Genomic DNA, 17,320 nt, shown 5'->3' on the forward strand with positions numbered 1-17,320 from the left:
CTCAAAGCCATCTGACTGAAATCATCCCACATTTGACAGCAGTGGATGGCCACCAGTCTTTTTTTGCCCAAACAACCCCTAAATTATACCAACAGGAATACTCACGTTGCTAATAAATTGTCCCTTTCCCTGCCAGCGAGTGGAAAGGACCGTGGCCATCTGTCTCTGGGCTACAAATGAGTCGTGCCACTTGTAGTCAGCCAGCTTGTTCCATCTCACCTGCAGCACACTCGGCCCACGAACCTCACGCATCTCCAGCAGAGACTCCCCAGTTGGCTACTCTTCTCCACCAAACACTTCCACAGCTGAAAGCTCTGGGCGTCAGGCAGCACCAAATGCTTCGCAGCGCAGGAGTCTCCGGGGCCACCCACATTATAGGCAAACGCACAAACGAGCCAAGAAGCTTTGCATAAACGACTCGGTGCGATGTGCTGAGATGCTGCTGTGTTTCTGCACGGCAAGTTCATTACTGTTTGGCCTTGGCTTATGCTGATGCACAGTGAAAAAGAAAAGGGGGAGAGAGACTCTTCACAGTTACATTAATTTCATTTTATTTAATAAAAAACAGTATCAGATTAAAAATACAAACACTTTGGGTGATTATCCAGCGTTTTCCCCTGTGTGCCTCTTAGAGCTCAAACCAACCAAAGACTGGGAGAAAAAAACCCAAAAACCCCCCCAAAAAACAAAAAACTAACACCAAACAATTTTGGCCGGAGCTGTAAAATAATGTTGCACCAATTAAATTACACCAAATATATTATTATACCTTTGAAATGGCTTTCAGACCAATAAATAAAAAAAAGACAAATTCAAATAAAAAAGTCAACTTTGTATTACAAAAAATTAAATAAAAATCACAACACTAATAATAACAATGTGCAGTCAAGTTCTTTTTTTTTTCTTCTCTTCTAGGAATGGTAACATGCCAGTAAACATGTAACATGCCAGTAACATGCCAGTAAATCCCTACATAACATTTCCAGTTTGGCAGCAAGCAGTCACTCACTCATTCACATTTTAACACAAGGAAGCAGGCCTGAGCAAAAGCCTGGGGAGATACGAGCCTTCAGGGTGCTCCTCGCTTCCCTGCCACGGTCGGCTGAGTTCCCTTCCCTTCGTCCTAAATCTGCTATAAATCCATTCACGTGCCAGATCCGCAGGGAAGGCGTCAATCAGCGCAACCCCACCCGCGCGATGCTCCATGGCGTAAGCTGGGCAGCGCTGATTTACACCGGCGGAGGATCTGGCCACGCTCCGGGGCGCAAGCGAGAAGCCGTGGCTGCAGAGCTGTTTCAGAAAGGCCATGGAGACTATGTCGAGTTGGTTTAAAATGCACCACAGCAAACTCGTTAACTCAATACACTGCAAAATGGGGTGTTGATTTCAGGTGGGCTAAAAGAGCACGTGCAGGGCCCGTGAGAAGATGGGACGTCAGGGTATCATCCCGAGGTACACATCTGTCGAGAAATGACCCCCAAGTGCCCTTCCTGAGCAAACGGACAGCCAGCCAAATTCCACTTGACCACCTGAGAGCTCACAGCTCTCACAGATTTCATGGTATTGATGCCTTTTACTCCAGGGCCAAATTTGGTCCAGTGTTTCACAATAACAAAAGGTTCCCCATTGAGTCAGATTAACTGATTAAGGAAACGGAAGCTCTTTTCATCTTTATGCTAGGCAGCCCAGCTGATTTTTAGGAGGAACCGGCAGACCTACGTACCAGGATACACTGAATAAGGAATCTGCAAGTGAAATCTGCTCCCTGCCCAGGACACCAACGATTTATAGGGTTATCCCCAATTCCCAGGGAATCCCCAGAGGAACTCTATTCCATTTCCGCACAATCTCTAGGGTTTCGGACACAGTGGGCCAAATTCTGGTTTCAGTTCCAGTTACAGGGTAAGAGTGAGAACAGAGCTTGCCCCATGCTCCTCTGCTCTGGGTATGCACGTAGATCCAAGTTTTGCAGCTGTGGATCCCTTGACATCGTAGGCTGAAACCTGCCACTTATTCGCACCAGTGCACCTCCAAGAAAGCCAGGGGCTACGACGTGCTCACAGAAATGAGACTGAAATGGGCCTTGAGATTCCAGTTTGCCCAGGCCTGTTGAACACACAGTGCCTTTGCGACACAGGCTTACATTCAGGTAATCCAGTAGACCCATGTGGTACCTTTATGGGAGTTGAAGCCTTCAGTCTGGATATTCAGATACGTCTGAGAACACAAACACAAATCCTTCTCGGGTTTGTTCAAACTGGTATCATTGCACACGCAGTACCAACTACACTATTCAGAGAGAGGCCCGCATTGTTATGTTAACTCTGTTATCAAATCTACCATTAACATTTCATCGCTCAATTCTTTCTGCCTCATTCCTACCTACTTAGAAACATTTTTATTTGGAGAAAGGTATCGTCCCACTAACTTTCTGACCTCTATCCATTTCCTACATGCTACAACCTTTTCCTTACCTAACGTTCCGGTCGCAAACTACCTCTCACCCTCAAATACTACAAGCTAACAGCAAAGTGGCACCATTTGCTGACAGTGACTGAACTCTAGATTGGAGGGTCAGTTAACCCCTGAGACCCCTTGTTAGATCCATCTTTCTCTGGGCATTCATCTGGCTGGCTATTTTGGAAGAGTCTCAGGTTAAAATGCCTTAAAAGGTCATTTAGCGGCTGATAACAGCCAACTTTTCCAGTTCCCATTATCGTTTCCGTGACTGTTTTTATCTGGTAGAGTGGTAGTTGGAAACAATTTTAGGACCTCCGGCTCACCGAAGAGCAATGGTTGTGGGAGGGGCCAGATCTTAATGCCTGCTCCACTGCTTTTCCACATACACCTCGTGAGGTTATTCTGGGGTGAGTCTCTCAAATTATCCACCCCAGAACCTCTCAGGTCACCCTGGTGGAAGGGACCATGGTGACAACTCAGCCTGGCCTCCTGCACAGTCCAAACCAAAGATTCCCCATGTGCAATGACTGTATCCAGATGAATAACTTCAGGGAGAAACATAGGCTCTCTTTTCTAAAAGACATCCAAATTTCACTTGAAGAGCTCAGCTAATAAAGCTAATCTGATATTAATTACAAACCTCTCTAAATGTGTGTCCCTCACTTCCAGTTTTAATTCTGCCTAGCTTTGACTTCGAGCGATCAAATCTTGATGCTTTTGCCTGCTAGGTCCTGATGTGCTTTCATCGCATAAACAAAGACCAAAGGTTCTTCTCTGGTCAGGGAGGCAATATTTTGAGGACGCAAAATTAGAGAGGTGTGAGATGGCTTCGGGGCTACTTTACCAGGAGTTCTGCTACGTAGGTACAGTCAGCTTCTTTGAAGGAAAACCTACCATTGTCAGCAAATCAGTGACCTGGCTTACTCCATCATAAAGGTACACAGAAAAACTCCCTCCCCTCCCTTCCCACCTTCCCTCTGCTAGTTTAGCTTGTTGCAGATCTCTAGGGCTTTCTTGTAGACCTGAGTCACATCATCCATGTCTGTGAGGAGGGAAAAACTGCTGTCCCCCAGGCGGTTGCGATAACGCTTTAGATACTGTGGCCGTGGGCGGTTCTGAAGTCCTTCGAAGTCTTGGATCTGGAGGAAATTTTCAGCAGAGACACAGCTCCGTATCCTCTGCCTGTTTGGCCTGTTCTCTTGCAAATCCAACAAATCAAAGGAGTCACTGGACAAAATACTGTCATCACTAATCACGCTGGAAGGGCGACTGTAACTTCGAGGTAATGCATCCCCAGGCAGGATCACTTCTTCCATGGCCTCCAGCGTTGGTGTATCAGGGCTAATCAAAGCAGATTCATGGCTGCTGGTAGAATACTTGCTGTTATGTTTCAAGATGCCCTTACGCCTGCAGGAATGGCTGTAAGACCCATTCCTGGATGGCTCAGTGACCCCCGGAGAAGTGTCACTGTTTACTGTCTCATCGTTATTGTCCAAGAGTTCAGAAGATTCGCTTCGTTCTGGAGAGGAGTAATAGCCAGATTCCCTCTGCTGAGTCTTCTTTAAGATTCCTTTTTTTGGCATTAGTGAAGACTGCTTTGTGCCGTATTTGCCCGCTACCTCTCCCTCCACAACACTTTTAATGGCTACGCCAGTCCTACACAGCTCTTGCTCCAGCTTAAAAGCAGAGGGTAACACTGGGCTGACCACCCCTTCAATGAAACCTGCGCTGTGAGATCGATGTTCACTGTTGCTCCTTTTCTTCAGGATGCCTTTGGGTCTCTTGGAGGTGGGTTTGGATGCGTTTTCAGCTCCTCCTTCCTGGATGGACTGTGCAATATCATTTTCCTTTTTTGATTTTTTCAGAGACCTCTGTCTCTCTAGTGTGACCTCGGGACCTTTGGGCTTAGAAAGGCACTTCATTTTGGTATCAGTCTCTGGTTGGAGGCCAGTGGAACGGTGATGCCAATCAATGAACCTTGCCAGCAATGGGGACTCGGAGTCCCTCATGGCATCACAGTCACAAACGCTACTCTTGTAGCCCCAGTTAACCCACCAGTGGTTGGCAATGTCTTCAATGGTTGCTCGGCGTTCAGGGTTCACCATCAGCATCCATCTGATAAGACCACGAGCATCTATGGACAAAGAATGGAATATAAAATATTTAGAATATGGGCATTCTTAGTTTTATCAGTTTAAAACAGAAGTGTGAAGCCACTCAAATGAGCAAAAATAGTGCTTCTTACAACAGGAGAAGTGAAAAGGGGCAAGGCCTTGGCCATCAGTCAATGCTGGAAAATGCATTTGAGTACTACTTCCTATCAGAAAAATATGATTCCCCCTGCGAAATGTACACTGGGTTATCAAAGAAATTAATATTGTTACTGGTTTACCCAGTGAACAGTTCCATATTGCTGCAGGAAGTCAACAACCTATCAACTCTAATAATTACAAAACTCAGAGGAAAACAAAGGGGAACTGCGATAGTTAAAGCGATCCACATACTATTGCTTTTGTATTTATTTTTTTCCATGAACAGTGTAGCCTTTCGTATATTTTAAAGGTACGTTTTCATAAAGAGAGCAAGAAGGCAGAAAATTGAAAGGGATGGCAAACAAATGATACAAGATAAATAGTCATTTAAATATAATATATACATAGATGTCTGAGGCTGGAAGGAATCATTATAATCAATGACCCGGACTTAGTTGATGCTTTTCTGTCAGGTGACTGCTTAATGTATTGTCCTCTTAAGAAGAAGTAAACGTGAAGATAGTGGCATTATTTCAGATTTTGGCCTGCCTTCTTGGACAAGAGACTGCATCGCTCTGACCATTCATATTCTTTAAAGGTCCCTTCAAACCCAAGCCATTCCATGATTCTACGATTCTCTCCGCTTGTGATACACCACAGTGTAGTTAGAGGACTCATCTGTGTCAGAATGTTGTATCAGTTTACAGCTTGTCTGAACAATTCCACTTGCAATAGCTAACAGACCTTCCACTGTCACAGATCTAGTTAAAAGAGCCTGTTACAGCTTCCCCAAGGCAATAAAACCTATGTGCTATAAAACTTTAATTTCAAAAGGGCTTTTGGTAAATGCTGTACCCAGATGGGAATTGATAGCAGATGAAGTCAGTAGAGGAATGAGAGATTTTCATCATTCTGCGACACCAAAACACGTTGGAAGGGACTGGGCAAACCCTCCATTCTGAGCTCCTGTCAGCTCAATACATTTCCCTCATTCCTTTTTTATACCTGAGGTCTGCGTTGGCTCACGATATTCTCCACTGCTGATCTGCCTGATGAGATTTTTGTGATCGAAGCCATCAAAGGGCATTGTTCCATAAACCAGAGTGTAAAGCAATACACCAAGGGCCCAGCTGTCAACCTGAAATGCAGAGACAATGTGTGTGAAGCCCAGGAAAGCTGATCCCCACCCTTCTCCCTGCCATCAGCACCACAAGAGCAGCATCACCTCCAGCTGCACCTACGGATGGGCAAACCAGTATCAAACATCTGTCTGACCACAGGCAAAGCAAACGAAAGAAAGCAAAGAGAGACCCAAGAGAACCCACACGTGCAGTAACACTAGCATTAAGACTAAAGCTCAAGAACATTATCATCAAAGCCATCCCCATACCAGGACCAAAAAGCTGACCCTTCTTACCTCTGGGCCTCTGTAAGGTCGTCCATTAACTATTTCAGGGGAAGCATACAGTGGGCTTCCACAAAAGGTCTGCAGAAACTTGTCTTTGTGATAAAGGTTGGAGAGTCCAAAATCAGCAATCTGCAAATAGAATTGCACAAGGCATCTGTAGTATTAACAATATCTTAATGCAACAGAAAAGCCTCTTTCAGGAAGGACCTGGCTATATTTGACCTTGCTGTACGGCAAGAATCTTGACGTGGATAATCACTCAAGTTCCCTTACCAATCCATTTTTCTATGAGTTTTTGACTTTTCTCTCTAAAGACCTGCCAGAGAAGGAGAAGGGTCCCCAGGTAAAATCCTGCACGTTAGGAACAAGGATGCTTTGGTTCCATTCACAGACAGGTCACTGCCTGACTGCACAACCATCAGTCAGTAACTGTATCCTGGATTAATTGCTTATGCTTGCAAAAATAATACCATACTGGAAGACACTGGGCCTGCTGTCCACTGGTTGCTCTTCACCTTGTATAATCATTAACAGCAAAGGAAAGCAAGCAGAAAGTACTACCGGTCTTATCTTGCACATGCAAGCCAAAAGCCAAGACCTTTAAATCCAACAGGAGAAGTGAGGAAGGAGTGTCACAGGAAACTAAACATAAGATTACAGAAGAAAGCGATTTCAGAAACCATCTGAAAGATGAGGAAAGTGAGGCACTCCCTAACTCTTCCAGATTCAGGTAATCTGGCTGAGGAATCTCAGTTGTTAAGCACATGAGATGTCTATCGTGAGATAATAAACACGAGTCTGGTTCCTAACTGGAAACAATGGGCCCAAATCCGGCTTTCCCAACACAAACAAACCCTCCCTTGAGACTATTGGGAATTTTGCCCACGTAGGAATTGCAGGATCAGGTCCAAATATTTTGTTTACTTCAATTCTCTGTTCTTGTTCTTACAAAACAAAGGCTGAGGATAGCAACACTAAATACTCCCACAACCTTTGCATTTCCTTTGTTTCTCTAGCACAAGGCAACACATCTCATTTTTTATCTTATTTAAAATGCAAACACTTCTGTTTCTTGGAGATACTTTTATTACTGCCCACTATCGCTGTGAGCCATCCATAAAGGACGTAAAGCACAGACATAAAAAAGGTGTTACAGCTGTTTCTCTGGGTCTTCTTCACCTTATGCAGATCTTTTCTACTACAAAGAAATTAAATCCCAGGAATTATCACAAAAGAAAATTCAAGAAAACACAAAGTCAGCAGAAAATAAAAGGATTTACCAGAAGCATCATTCACTCCTGGCTTTCTAATATGTGTATCATCACTGCCTCTAATATCTGTTCAATTGCAATGTCTAGTGAAGTCCTGGGAGACATAAACTCTTTTTCTCTTCTATCTAAACTCCTACACCTACACCAAAAAATGCCACAGTTGAGACCAAAATGAAGAAAGCTGCTGAAGTATGGACAGAAGTTCCCAATTTCTTTATTTACCCCAAAGTAAATATATATATGTACTTTATCTATAAACAGATATCAATATATAGATACCTTTAACGTTTAAAATATATGAAAAACTTTAAATGTAATTTTTAGAGAATTTTATAAGTCAGCAAATACAAGATTTCACGCTTCACCCTCTCCTATTTTGATGGTCTGCTTGTGCAGGTGTTCCACTGACAATTTGGACTCCTAATATCCTGCTCAAAGAGCAGCTGATTCCTGTTCATTAACGCTAATTCATCTCACCATGTCCATTCATAGCTTGAACTCGCTCTGTCCCTCAAACAGCGTACTATCAACCCACAGCAGAAAATTCAGCCCTTAAATAAATGTGGTTTGTAAAATCTTCATTGTATGGCTGGAATGTCATTGAAAACAGCTGGTGTACAATTGCAGTCTGCAAACATATTCTCATGGCTCAAATTGCACTTAATTGCCCTAAATTCCACTTTCTTATCAAGTCACCCTGCCTGGCTTGCAGGAAGTTGGTTTTAAGCCTTATGAAGTGTGCCCTGTCAATCAGGGGAAGAATGGGATCGTTTCAGTGTTAAAACTTCGTGCTGGTCACCGACAGTTATTTTAGTTCAGGGTGCAGCTAAGACAAGGACAAACACTGCACAGTGTGATTCCTTAAGAAAATACATTCCCTTAACACCATGGAATGTATAAAATGCATGTGGATGTGCATGAATATATATATAGGGATACACATACCATTGTTCATACTAAGAACTCTCAGACTTGGGCATTCATGTTTTCATTTTGACCATTCAGGAAAAGAGTATTTATGTTACAGTCCACTCCCATACTCACAGACTGATGTTTATCAGCTTTTCCCATTAAAACTGTCATGCCCCCCAAAACAAGATTAATAGAAGCCAACATTACTTCATGTTCTTGGCACTTAAATGGAACTAAGGCATCAAGTCAAAAAAACTTCCTAAATTGGGAGGAGCAGGGAAGTGGACTTTTATTCCCCTTGCTCCAGGAGATGTATGTTTCATATTTACTGTTAGCTATGATAAACCACATGTAATTTATTGTTTAAGTGTGGACTATAAATTCCATGAAGTTCACACTCATGGAAATTGTCAGGTTTATCCCAGTTAAGAACCTGTCTCTTTGTAGTGTAGACAGAGAACTGGTTTGGTCTCTTAAAGCAAATGAAAAGGACGTGCAGTGGGTGAGACTTCCAGCAAGGGAAATCCCAGTTACATACGCTTATTCTGTATATATGAAACCCTCATGGGTTTTTAGTGGTTAGTCTGATCGGTGTCCCCTTACCCGCCCAAGAGAAAGTGCAGTTAGTAGGATTATGTTGCTATTATACTTGCATTTTTCTCTCCTTCTATCACTTTGGGGTTGATCATACAGTTTACGTCAGCCCTGACAGACATCTCTTTTAGGTGCAATTCCCAGCCCAGGAGCTGCCACAGCCCTGCTGTGAGCAAGGAGAACCCCTCCATCGCGTGTGACTGGGGTGTCCCTGGGGGCAGGTTGTGGCACGGGGCAGGGACATGGTATTTGGATGGACCAGCAAGCGGCACTAATTCCCTGGCTGCCGCACTGGGCAGCAGTTCTCTCCACCTCCCTGCATGCAGTCTGGAGGTTTTTAGCACGAGGGGAGAGCCGCAGTGCTGCACTGGGGATGTGTGATCCTCATCAGACCAAACTGCAGGAGCTACGGGGAAATGGAGGCAGCTACAACCTCTCCCCGCTGCTATTTCTTCCAATAAATTCACACCTACAATGAAACCAAAAACTACCATCCTCAGCCTTTTCAAAACTAGTGAAGAAAAGATGACATCACCAGAAGGCTTTTTTTGAAGACCACAAAGGCAGATGCCTAAAGTGCAGCTCTTTTGGTGCTCTGGGGCTGCCTTTGCCTGGCTGCCTTTCTGACCCTGCCCACCTCCAGCTGTGCCAGGACTATGGACATGATATCCTCTCGATGGGATGGCAATGCCAGCGAGAGGCTGCTCTGCCGCAGTGCGATAGGGGAACAGTGGTTCCCACCCCCGGGAACCCAGGGCAAGCAGAGTGGGCAGCTCGGAGTTGTACCCAGAGCTGGAGGGTGGAAGGCAGCGACTGGGGGCAGGTGACAGGAGAATGGAGTACATATTAAGGTGGAGTGTGCTGCTAGAAGCTGGCACATGAATGTGACTAAGGAGGGTCTTGCACATGCTGCAGAAACCCTAATTTCATCACTGCATTATTTCTTCACAGAGTACGGCACCCTGAATGAGGTAAGAAAGCAAATAACATTTTTCTACCCTGGGAGGTTGCAGTGGGGTTTAGCTCCAGGATTGTGCCCCGCTGCTGACTTCCGCAGACAGGCTAGCTCCCAGGAGGAACATTCACACTCAGGGTTTCTGCTAGACCTGGGGAGCAAGGCAAGGTACTGTCTGGTTAACTGGCTGGATGAACTCCTTGCACCCCACAGATCTGTGTGCATGTTCAGTCTCACACGTGTTTAAAACTCATTTTCTTCACTTATGTTTGCTGCAAATAGGGGTTTTAAGTAAATAGTTCGCAGGAAATACTACTGCCTACACCAAGTCCCTGAAAAGCATAATTGTACACCACGGATCAGATCACTTTCTTCTCCTCATCAGCCTCTACCTCTGGCCTGTGGGCTGCAGAACTCTTCAAAACGTGTAGTTTTTTGTCAGCTTTCAGACACTGGTGTTTCCTCATTGCTGTACTCCATCCAACACATGACTCCTTTTACAGAGACTTTTACTCACTATTGCAACTCTAAAAAAAGCTGATTATCTCTTCATACACTGCTTCACAACCCCCCTTTAAGTAGCTAAGATTTAAGAACGGTTTCCAAGTTAGTGTAGTACCATGTCAAATGGCTTGAGGCCCTTGAGTAATTTCTAATGGATTACTTGTCCTCTTTATTTCCTGTTCTAAAAGTATTGCTCAAGTTGCTATACGTGGATCTATTTTTACAACATCTTATTTTTTCTTCACATTACTGATACGTTTGTGTATATCATAAGGTATAGATCACTGGCTTCTTCAGAAACGTGTATTTAATTGCACATTGCACCCAAGAACAAAGGGATTCCTTTCATTTTCTCATTCTTAAAATCAAACTGCCAATTTTGTAAGTGCTTTGTAATCCACCGAATGAAATATAAATACTGGAAAAGTGCAGATAAGACTATCACTCCATTTCTACAGCACGCCTTCCACTCAGCATTTGAAGTCATCAGTCAATACCAAACCCTAAACTGCATAATTCTCTTTTTTCTGCCGGAGTAGACCATATATAAATACTCTCAGAATGAGGACCTGATAAATTTACTACTAATACATAATTTACAGCTCCATATGTGTTTCCTTGCCAACGGTTGCTGTTTACTGAAACAAAGAAAAAATGGGAAGTAAAATTCTGTGCAAGTAGCATAGAAACCACAGCAACATACTCAAAGCTTCAGCATCAGGGAAATCGTCGCAGCGTGCTCAACATCAAATATTCAAAGTCAATCTTAGTCATGAGGTGTAAAAGAAGAGAGCAGGGAGAAAATGGAAAACAGTACAGAAAGTCATCTCTCAAAGTAATCCAAATTTAAACACTATTGATAGTAAGATGTATGACATTCCAACTGCTTCCCAAGCTCGGTCTTGGGAATAAATAGCCTCTTGCTAATAAGGACCTTTTGCGGGGGACAGCAAGGGAGCTTGCAGCCACTCGCCGTGCCGAGGCAGCCTTGCCCGCTCAGGGACACGCCTCATGGTTGGCAGAGAAAAAACTGAGGAAAGGCTGGAAATACGCCAAGTACCTCCATGGCAGCTAAACACAATGCAGTTCAGGAAAGGGAAGCCTTCAAGAAAAAGATGTCCAAATGACTGGAAGGGATGTGGGGAGTTGCGGCTACCCGAATTTCTTCCACAGCAGTGCCGCTCGCTATGGCAGCTGAAATGCGTCGGTGGTTCTGGAGCCCCTGGGTCACCTCCATGGTCTGGATGCGAACACACAGCTACCTCTCCGTGCCCCATCCTCTCGCTCCCATAAAGAAGGGAGGCGAGGGAGCAGAGCCCTCTGACAAAGAGCAGCTCCCTGGAGACTTGGGGAATTGATTGGTTTTGCATACGAGGGCCACAGTACGGAGATCCAGGCCAGCGCAGCTAGCAAATTCCCCAAATTCCTCTTTTCTCTCAAGAATTGTCTGATTAGCTGGGAAGATAGTTTGGCGCGTAATGCGGAAAGAAAGGTCATCCTGCCTGCGGAAGCCTGTTTCGTATACATTGTCCTAGAAAGACGACTTTTTGTTTTCAGCGCCGCTGAGCGCTGCTCGGGCTGCTGCAGCCGGCGGCCCCGTAGGAACAGGAGTGGGGAGGTTCGCTCTGATGCTGCATGTTAACAGCAAAACGTCCAAGTATCACATTGGACGGGCCTTCCGCAAATGACTATTTTTAGAAAGCACATATTTATGTGCCTTTAATCCACTAGTTGATCCAAGTTAGCTTCTGTCATCAGCGTTACGCAGTCGGCAGCTACCATATGTTACTTTCCATTTCCATTGCACATCAGCCTAAAATGAAGACAATCTCTCCAGCATAAAGCACAGAAGGCAGTGCATGCAGCCCCGTGGCTTTCCGTGGGGACAAAGATCCAGGCTACTTAGGTATCTGGCTATGCAGGGAGCTCCTCGGTTACTTTGTTAATTAAGCACGGGCGCCCAAGCATCAGCAAAAACTCTTTGGCATCCCTCCCTTCATTTGCCCATAGCTGAGCACACCCAGCCACCCTCACATCCAGCTACCCAGGGAGGAACAAAGCTGAAAATGAAACTGGTTCAGCCACCTGGAAACTACACTCATCTCTGCATTATTTATCTTTGTGCTACAGCTATTAGGGAAAAAAGAAGAAGAAGGGAAAAAAGGTCATTCCCATGCTTTCACTGGGGAGAAATGGTATGGAAATGACATCACTGACATCACTATCCAAAGTATACGTTTGTGTCTGGAGTTCCAAGGCCATTTCCTAATGAAGCACATGTGCTTTACTAGGTTTGTTTTGAAACTCTATTTGCTTATTTTCCAGCCATGATCAAAAGGACATTCAGAGTGTTCTGTAGGAGGCACTTGAACCCTGTAGACCAGGAGAGTTTTTTCCTAGCCTCAGAAGCAGCCAGCAATAATGTCATCTGTACAATAAAACTGACTACACAAAATGCTCTGCTGTTTCCTATCAATAAACAGATTATTGCTTCGGGAATCATTGCCCTTGGGTGGCGGGACAGGGTCTTCTCCCCAAAATTATGCACAGCTTCACTTAGTGTGTATGACTCACCACCAATGGTGCTCTTTCCCCAACCTCCAAACCCCTGAGCCTCTTGCCAGATGCTGTTGCTTAGTAGCTGTTGCCATAACACTGGCTCTTCTAATACCTTAGATAAAAATTTTACAAAACATGCAAATCCATTCTGAGAAGCTGAGAAAAAGAATCCTACCTTAATATTAAAATTGTCGTCAAGAAGGATGTTTTCCAATTTTAGGTCCCTGTGGACAACACTGTTCTGAAACAAGGAAGAAAAAAATGGGGAAGAACATGAGAAAATATTGGGAAAATTAAAGGTGAGCTGGCAGGGTGGTCTTTGCATCTACATTTCAGGGCTGATTTCACTGTCATAACACTCACGGCCCAGTGACTAGTGACAGGCGATGTATTAGTCACTTGGTGTGTGGTTAACGGAAGAATGACTGGAATCTGTCCTCCCACAAAGCCTCTAAAACAGCGGGGGGGAAAAAAAAAGGGGGGGGGGGGGGGAGTGGAGGGCTGGGGGGTGTCTTTTCAGAATTTAATTCCAGCCTGGATCCTGCCCCCACTGCGTGAAAGCAATATATTCTTCCCAGGCACCAGAAAACAATATCTGTCAATGACGTTAGCCCTTACAAAAGCCATCCTTCCTCCAATGTGCAGCCACGTGGATGGGGGAGTTATAATCCTAAAGGACTGTAAACCTTAGGGCTGGAAGAGAACAAGCTGGGTTTAAGGCAGAGCCTTCTTCAAAGAAATTTGGGAAAAATTAACGGCACAGGGAATCACGCTGCAGCTTTTCAGCGCTGCTCAGTGAGGACTTTGAAAACCTCCCTTGTTTATCAGAATTCAAGTGGAGATTAAAGCGTTTAAGCATTCAAACAAAAAATTGTGTTAGCTGCTCGTCGCCTTCGGTCTCATGCAAGTTTTGGCTCTGTGCAGTTCCTTCACAAGCAGGGATAAAAGGTCCATGATGGCAGCCAGCCATCTACCTTGGGTTTAATTGCTTAAACTGTCATGCTAGTGGGTACCATGATGGATAAAGTCATTAGTAAAGGGTATCTTTGGAGTGCTCCTGCCACATCTGGAAAAGCTACCTTTGCCTAACCAGAATGAGTGTGTGCTGAAGCTCAGACGTGAACACTCATACCTTCCTCTTGGCCTTTTTCTTTCATATATTTTATCTCCTACTCTAAAGACATTCACTGTCATATCCAAATTGTAAACTATCATTTGTGTGAATGTATTAATATTCATGTTGTAGAAGTTCTATGTGATGCCTTTTCTAGCTAATGTTGTTTTTTTATTTTTTTTAAATGGCAGGACAATTATTTCCAAGGCAAAAATGCAGCGTAGGGCTAATGTAAGGGAGTGGCTGGTATCTGCCATAACACAGGAAAACATCCTTAGTCTCTAAAAACAGGCAATGAACTACTGTAGCCCTTTTAATGAAGATCTCCTGTTGTACTGATATAATCACATGCTGTGATACTTCATAATGAATGGTCTTGCCTCAGACGTGCCTTGAATATGTAAATCACTAATCAGCCTTCAAATAGCATTTTTTAATATCAAATCCTTTGCTCACCTTGTGGCAGTAATGTACAGCAGAGACTATTTGTCGAAAGAAGTGTCTTGTCTCTCTTTCGCTTAATCGCCGCCTCTCGCTGATGTAATCATACAACTCCCCTTTACTTGCGTACTCCATGATGATCACAATCTTATCTTTATTTTCAAACACTGCACAGGATAAAAAAGGAGAAAGAACACCACAGTTGATCCAATATGTTTGAAAACAGAAACTTTAACGCCTGAAAACGACTTGGGATAACTGAACACATACTGTATCATCACTGGAGCCTGGAGAGATGTACTACCAACCCCACTGCAAAAAGCAAGTTCCAAAGCAAAATTTTGAGAGGGAGATTACAACATTTCACACCAAGAGAATGAAGTTGAGGCTATCTTCACTTTCATATGGCTACATGAAAGAAGCTCTTTGCCTCTATAATATGGGGTCACAGGGTGGCAAAGTCAACTTGACCCTAATAAGGTGAGGTGGACACTTGTGCCAGCGACACCTGAACACTAACCCCTGCTCCAACAGGGACTGCCTCTTACCAGTAGTCCTCCAAAGGCCAGAGGAAACAGCAGCTCTCACACCATTTGGAAAGGGTTAACAGAAGGTGTAATAAACTGTCTTCAACGACTGGTTGATAAAGGGTTGCTGTTTGGCTTCTAATGACTGCTGGTCGGCTTTCATCTACCATTCATCAAAATCCAGCAAGTGAATTGGTGCACGTGTCCTCTTCCAGCCCAACTCTGTGCAACAGTCAGGTGGACATGGACACCTGAGCTAGCAGTGGCGGTACAGCTCTTCTTGGTACGGCTCTGCACCCGGTCACAAGCACCCAACTCATCCTCAAGCCTACCTACCTCCTGCCTCCTCCGCATGCCCCACGGCATGCTGCAGATACATCCTTTGCCACTTGCGCAGAGCCAGCAGCAACGCGCAACTCCCACGTAAGTGGTGCAAGGAACATTCACCTAATACACGTCACAACTTGACTGTTCTTTGGGGCTGAGGGTACTCTGTGCCACATGCTGTCAAGGACTTCACTGGGAGCTGCAGATAACTAAACAACTAATCTAGTAAAACAGGCTGTGAGGAGTCTCAAATTGCCATAATGCCCTGGCTGCTAAATAGTTTTTCCCTTATGACACTGAAAATCCACTGCAACCAACTGGAAACTTCCTGCACCTGCCATAAATAACCACTGCTCGTATTAAATCATGGTGATATTCCTTTTCTTTTTATCTGTGGCAGCAGTCTGCTGAGGCTAGGTCACGCTGGCAGCAAAGCATCGGCAAATTAATGAGGTTACAGGGGTTATTACAAACGGATGCTAGTTTTGACCAGCCCTACTGGAACGATGCCTTCCTATATCTCTTTAGCAAAGCTCAGCCAGGAATCCTTACTGGTTAAAAAAAAAAAAAACCCCACACAACTTTTTGGAGTGAAATATGAAGCTGCCTCTCTCAACACACAGATATTTGCTGCTATGAGGCTTTGTCTCATGTCCTCTCACACCTTGTCACTCAACTCTACAAGCCAAAGCCTCTGCAGTTCCCCCTAACACCCCTGAACCCCAGCCAAACAGCTCCGATAAAAGTGAGAGGGAACAGCCAGATAAAATTGGCCGCTTACTTGTCTGCTGGCCTCACTGTACCCCGAAGCAGAGGCTCCTGCCAGTGATTACATCCTATGTGCATCCTCATTAGTAATAAACTTCGGAAACTGGAAGAGCCATCTCTGGATGGATTATCCTTACAGCATCCTCTCCAAGAATGACAGACTGATATTGTCTGGGAAAAAATAAGCATACCCTGTGTCGTACAGGGAAGCGCTGTGATGTGTTACCAATAAAGCTGTAATGCACACTCGTTTCTCTGAGCCTGGAAAGGCTTGTTAGATACAGGGTTACTTAGGGAGGCAAAAAAATGGTTTCAGTAGGCTGAGACATTGCAAAAAAACCTCTTATTTAAGAGATCTGAATTGAAAAAAAAAAAACCAACACAAAACAAAGAAAAAAAATCCTCCACACCTCAAAAAAATAGCTGATTCAATGACTTAGGGGTTATTATACCATGTACGTGACGGTGATGTCGCCACACAAACCACTATCTTTGGGTACTCCTGTGGGAGTGCACACTCCAAGCAGTCCCAGCTGAGGGACCACCCTGAGCTCAGGGGACATTTGTCTCACCAGATGGGCACAGAGGGGTGCAAAGAGGTCCCCAGCTCTTCCTGCCCCACCTCTCTGACCGCTGATGCCCTACCAGGTGTATCAGTACTGATGCTGCCTTCATCCCTCAGTCATGAGAGCTTTCTCAACTCATTCTTGATGTTCCAAAGTTTTAAATTCCAAAATTTTCTGGACCAGAATTTGCCATATTAATGCAAGTCCTGATCCAGACATACTTTCCTGTGTTCCTAGAGAAATGAAGTGGAAAGCAGTTGCTTTGGAGGAATATGCATTTAAAGGTACTTTCCATTTCATATTTTCTCTTATGCCCTCTAGGAAACTGAGATAATACCTTAAAATTGAATTTGGGAAAGCATAAATCACAGTTCAAATCTTGATTTTCCCCCCACATGCACAAAACCACACTAGAATCAATGTGAACAGAAGCATCCCAGTAACTCGTATGCAGGCTTCGGTTTCCCAGCACGCTCAGGACAAACTGGCACATTCTTTTCCTTCGCGAGGGAGCACGGTGAGAAGGATACTACCACCCTTGGACTCAGACAACATTAGAGAGGCCTCCTCAGCACCATCACAGCTGAACCATTACAGAATAGAACAGCAATGTATCTTTCCACCAAGGAGAAGAGGTGAATGGAGAACCTTTTTTTTTTTTT

General features: G+C 44.4%; 1 protein-coding gene across 1 annotated transcript in view; it reads right to left on the reverse strand.

Moving 5' to 3' along the window:
• Positions 1-3,440: 3,440 nt before the first annotated feature.
• The window catches only part of NUAK1 (NUAK family, SNF1-like kinase, 1), a 21,946-nt gene continuing 8,066 nt past the window's right edge, over positions 3,441-17,320 (reverse strand). The window contains exons 2-6 of the mRNA XM_010149288.1: positions 14,486-14,637; positions 13,091-13,156; positions 6,130-6,249; positions 5,718-5,850; positions 3,441-4,594 (exon numbers count right to left, since the gene is read on the reverse strand). Of these exons, the coding sequence (XP_010147590.1) occupies positions 3,441-4,594; positions 5,718-5,850; positions 6,130-6,249; positions 13,091-13,156; positions 14,486-14,637 (1,625 nt within the window). The remainder of the gene's footprint in view (positions 4,595-5,717; positions 5,851-6,129; positions 6,250-13,090; positions 13,157-14,485; positions 14,638-17,320) is intronic.

This window comes from Eurypyga helias, unplaced genomic scaffold (genome assembly GCF_000690775.1).
Source record: "Eurypyga helias isolate BGI_N326 unplaced genomic scaffold, ASM69077v1 scaffold9673, whole genome shotgun sequence".
Classification (NCBI taxonomy): Eukaryota; Metazoa; Chordata; class Aves; order Eurypygiformes; family Eurypygidae; genus Eurypyga; species Eurypyga helias.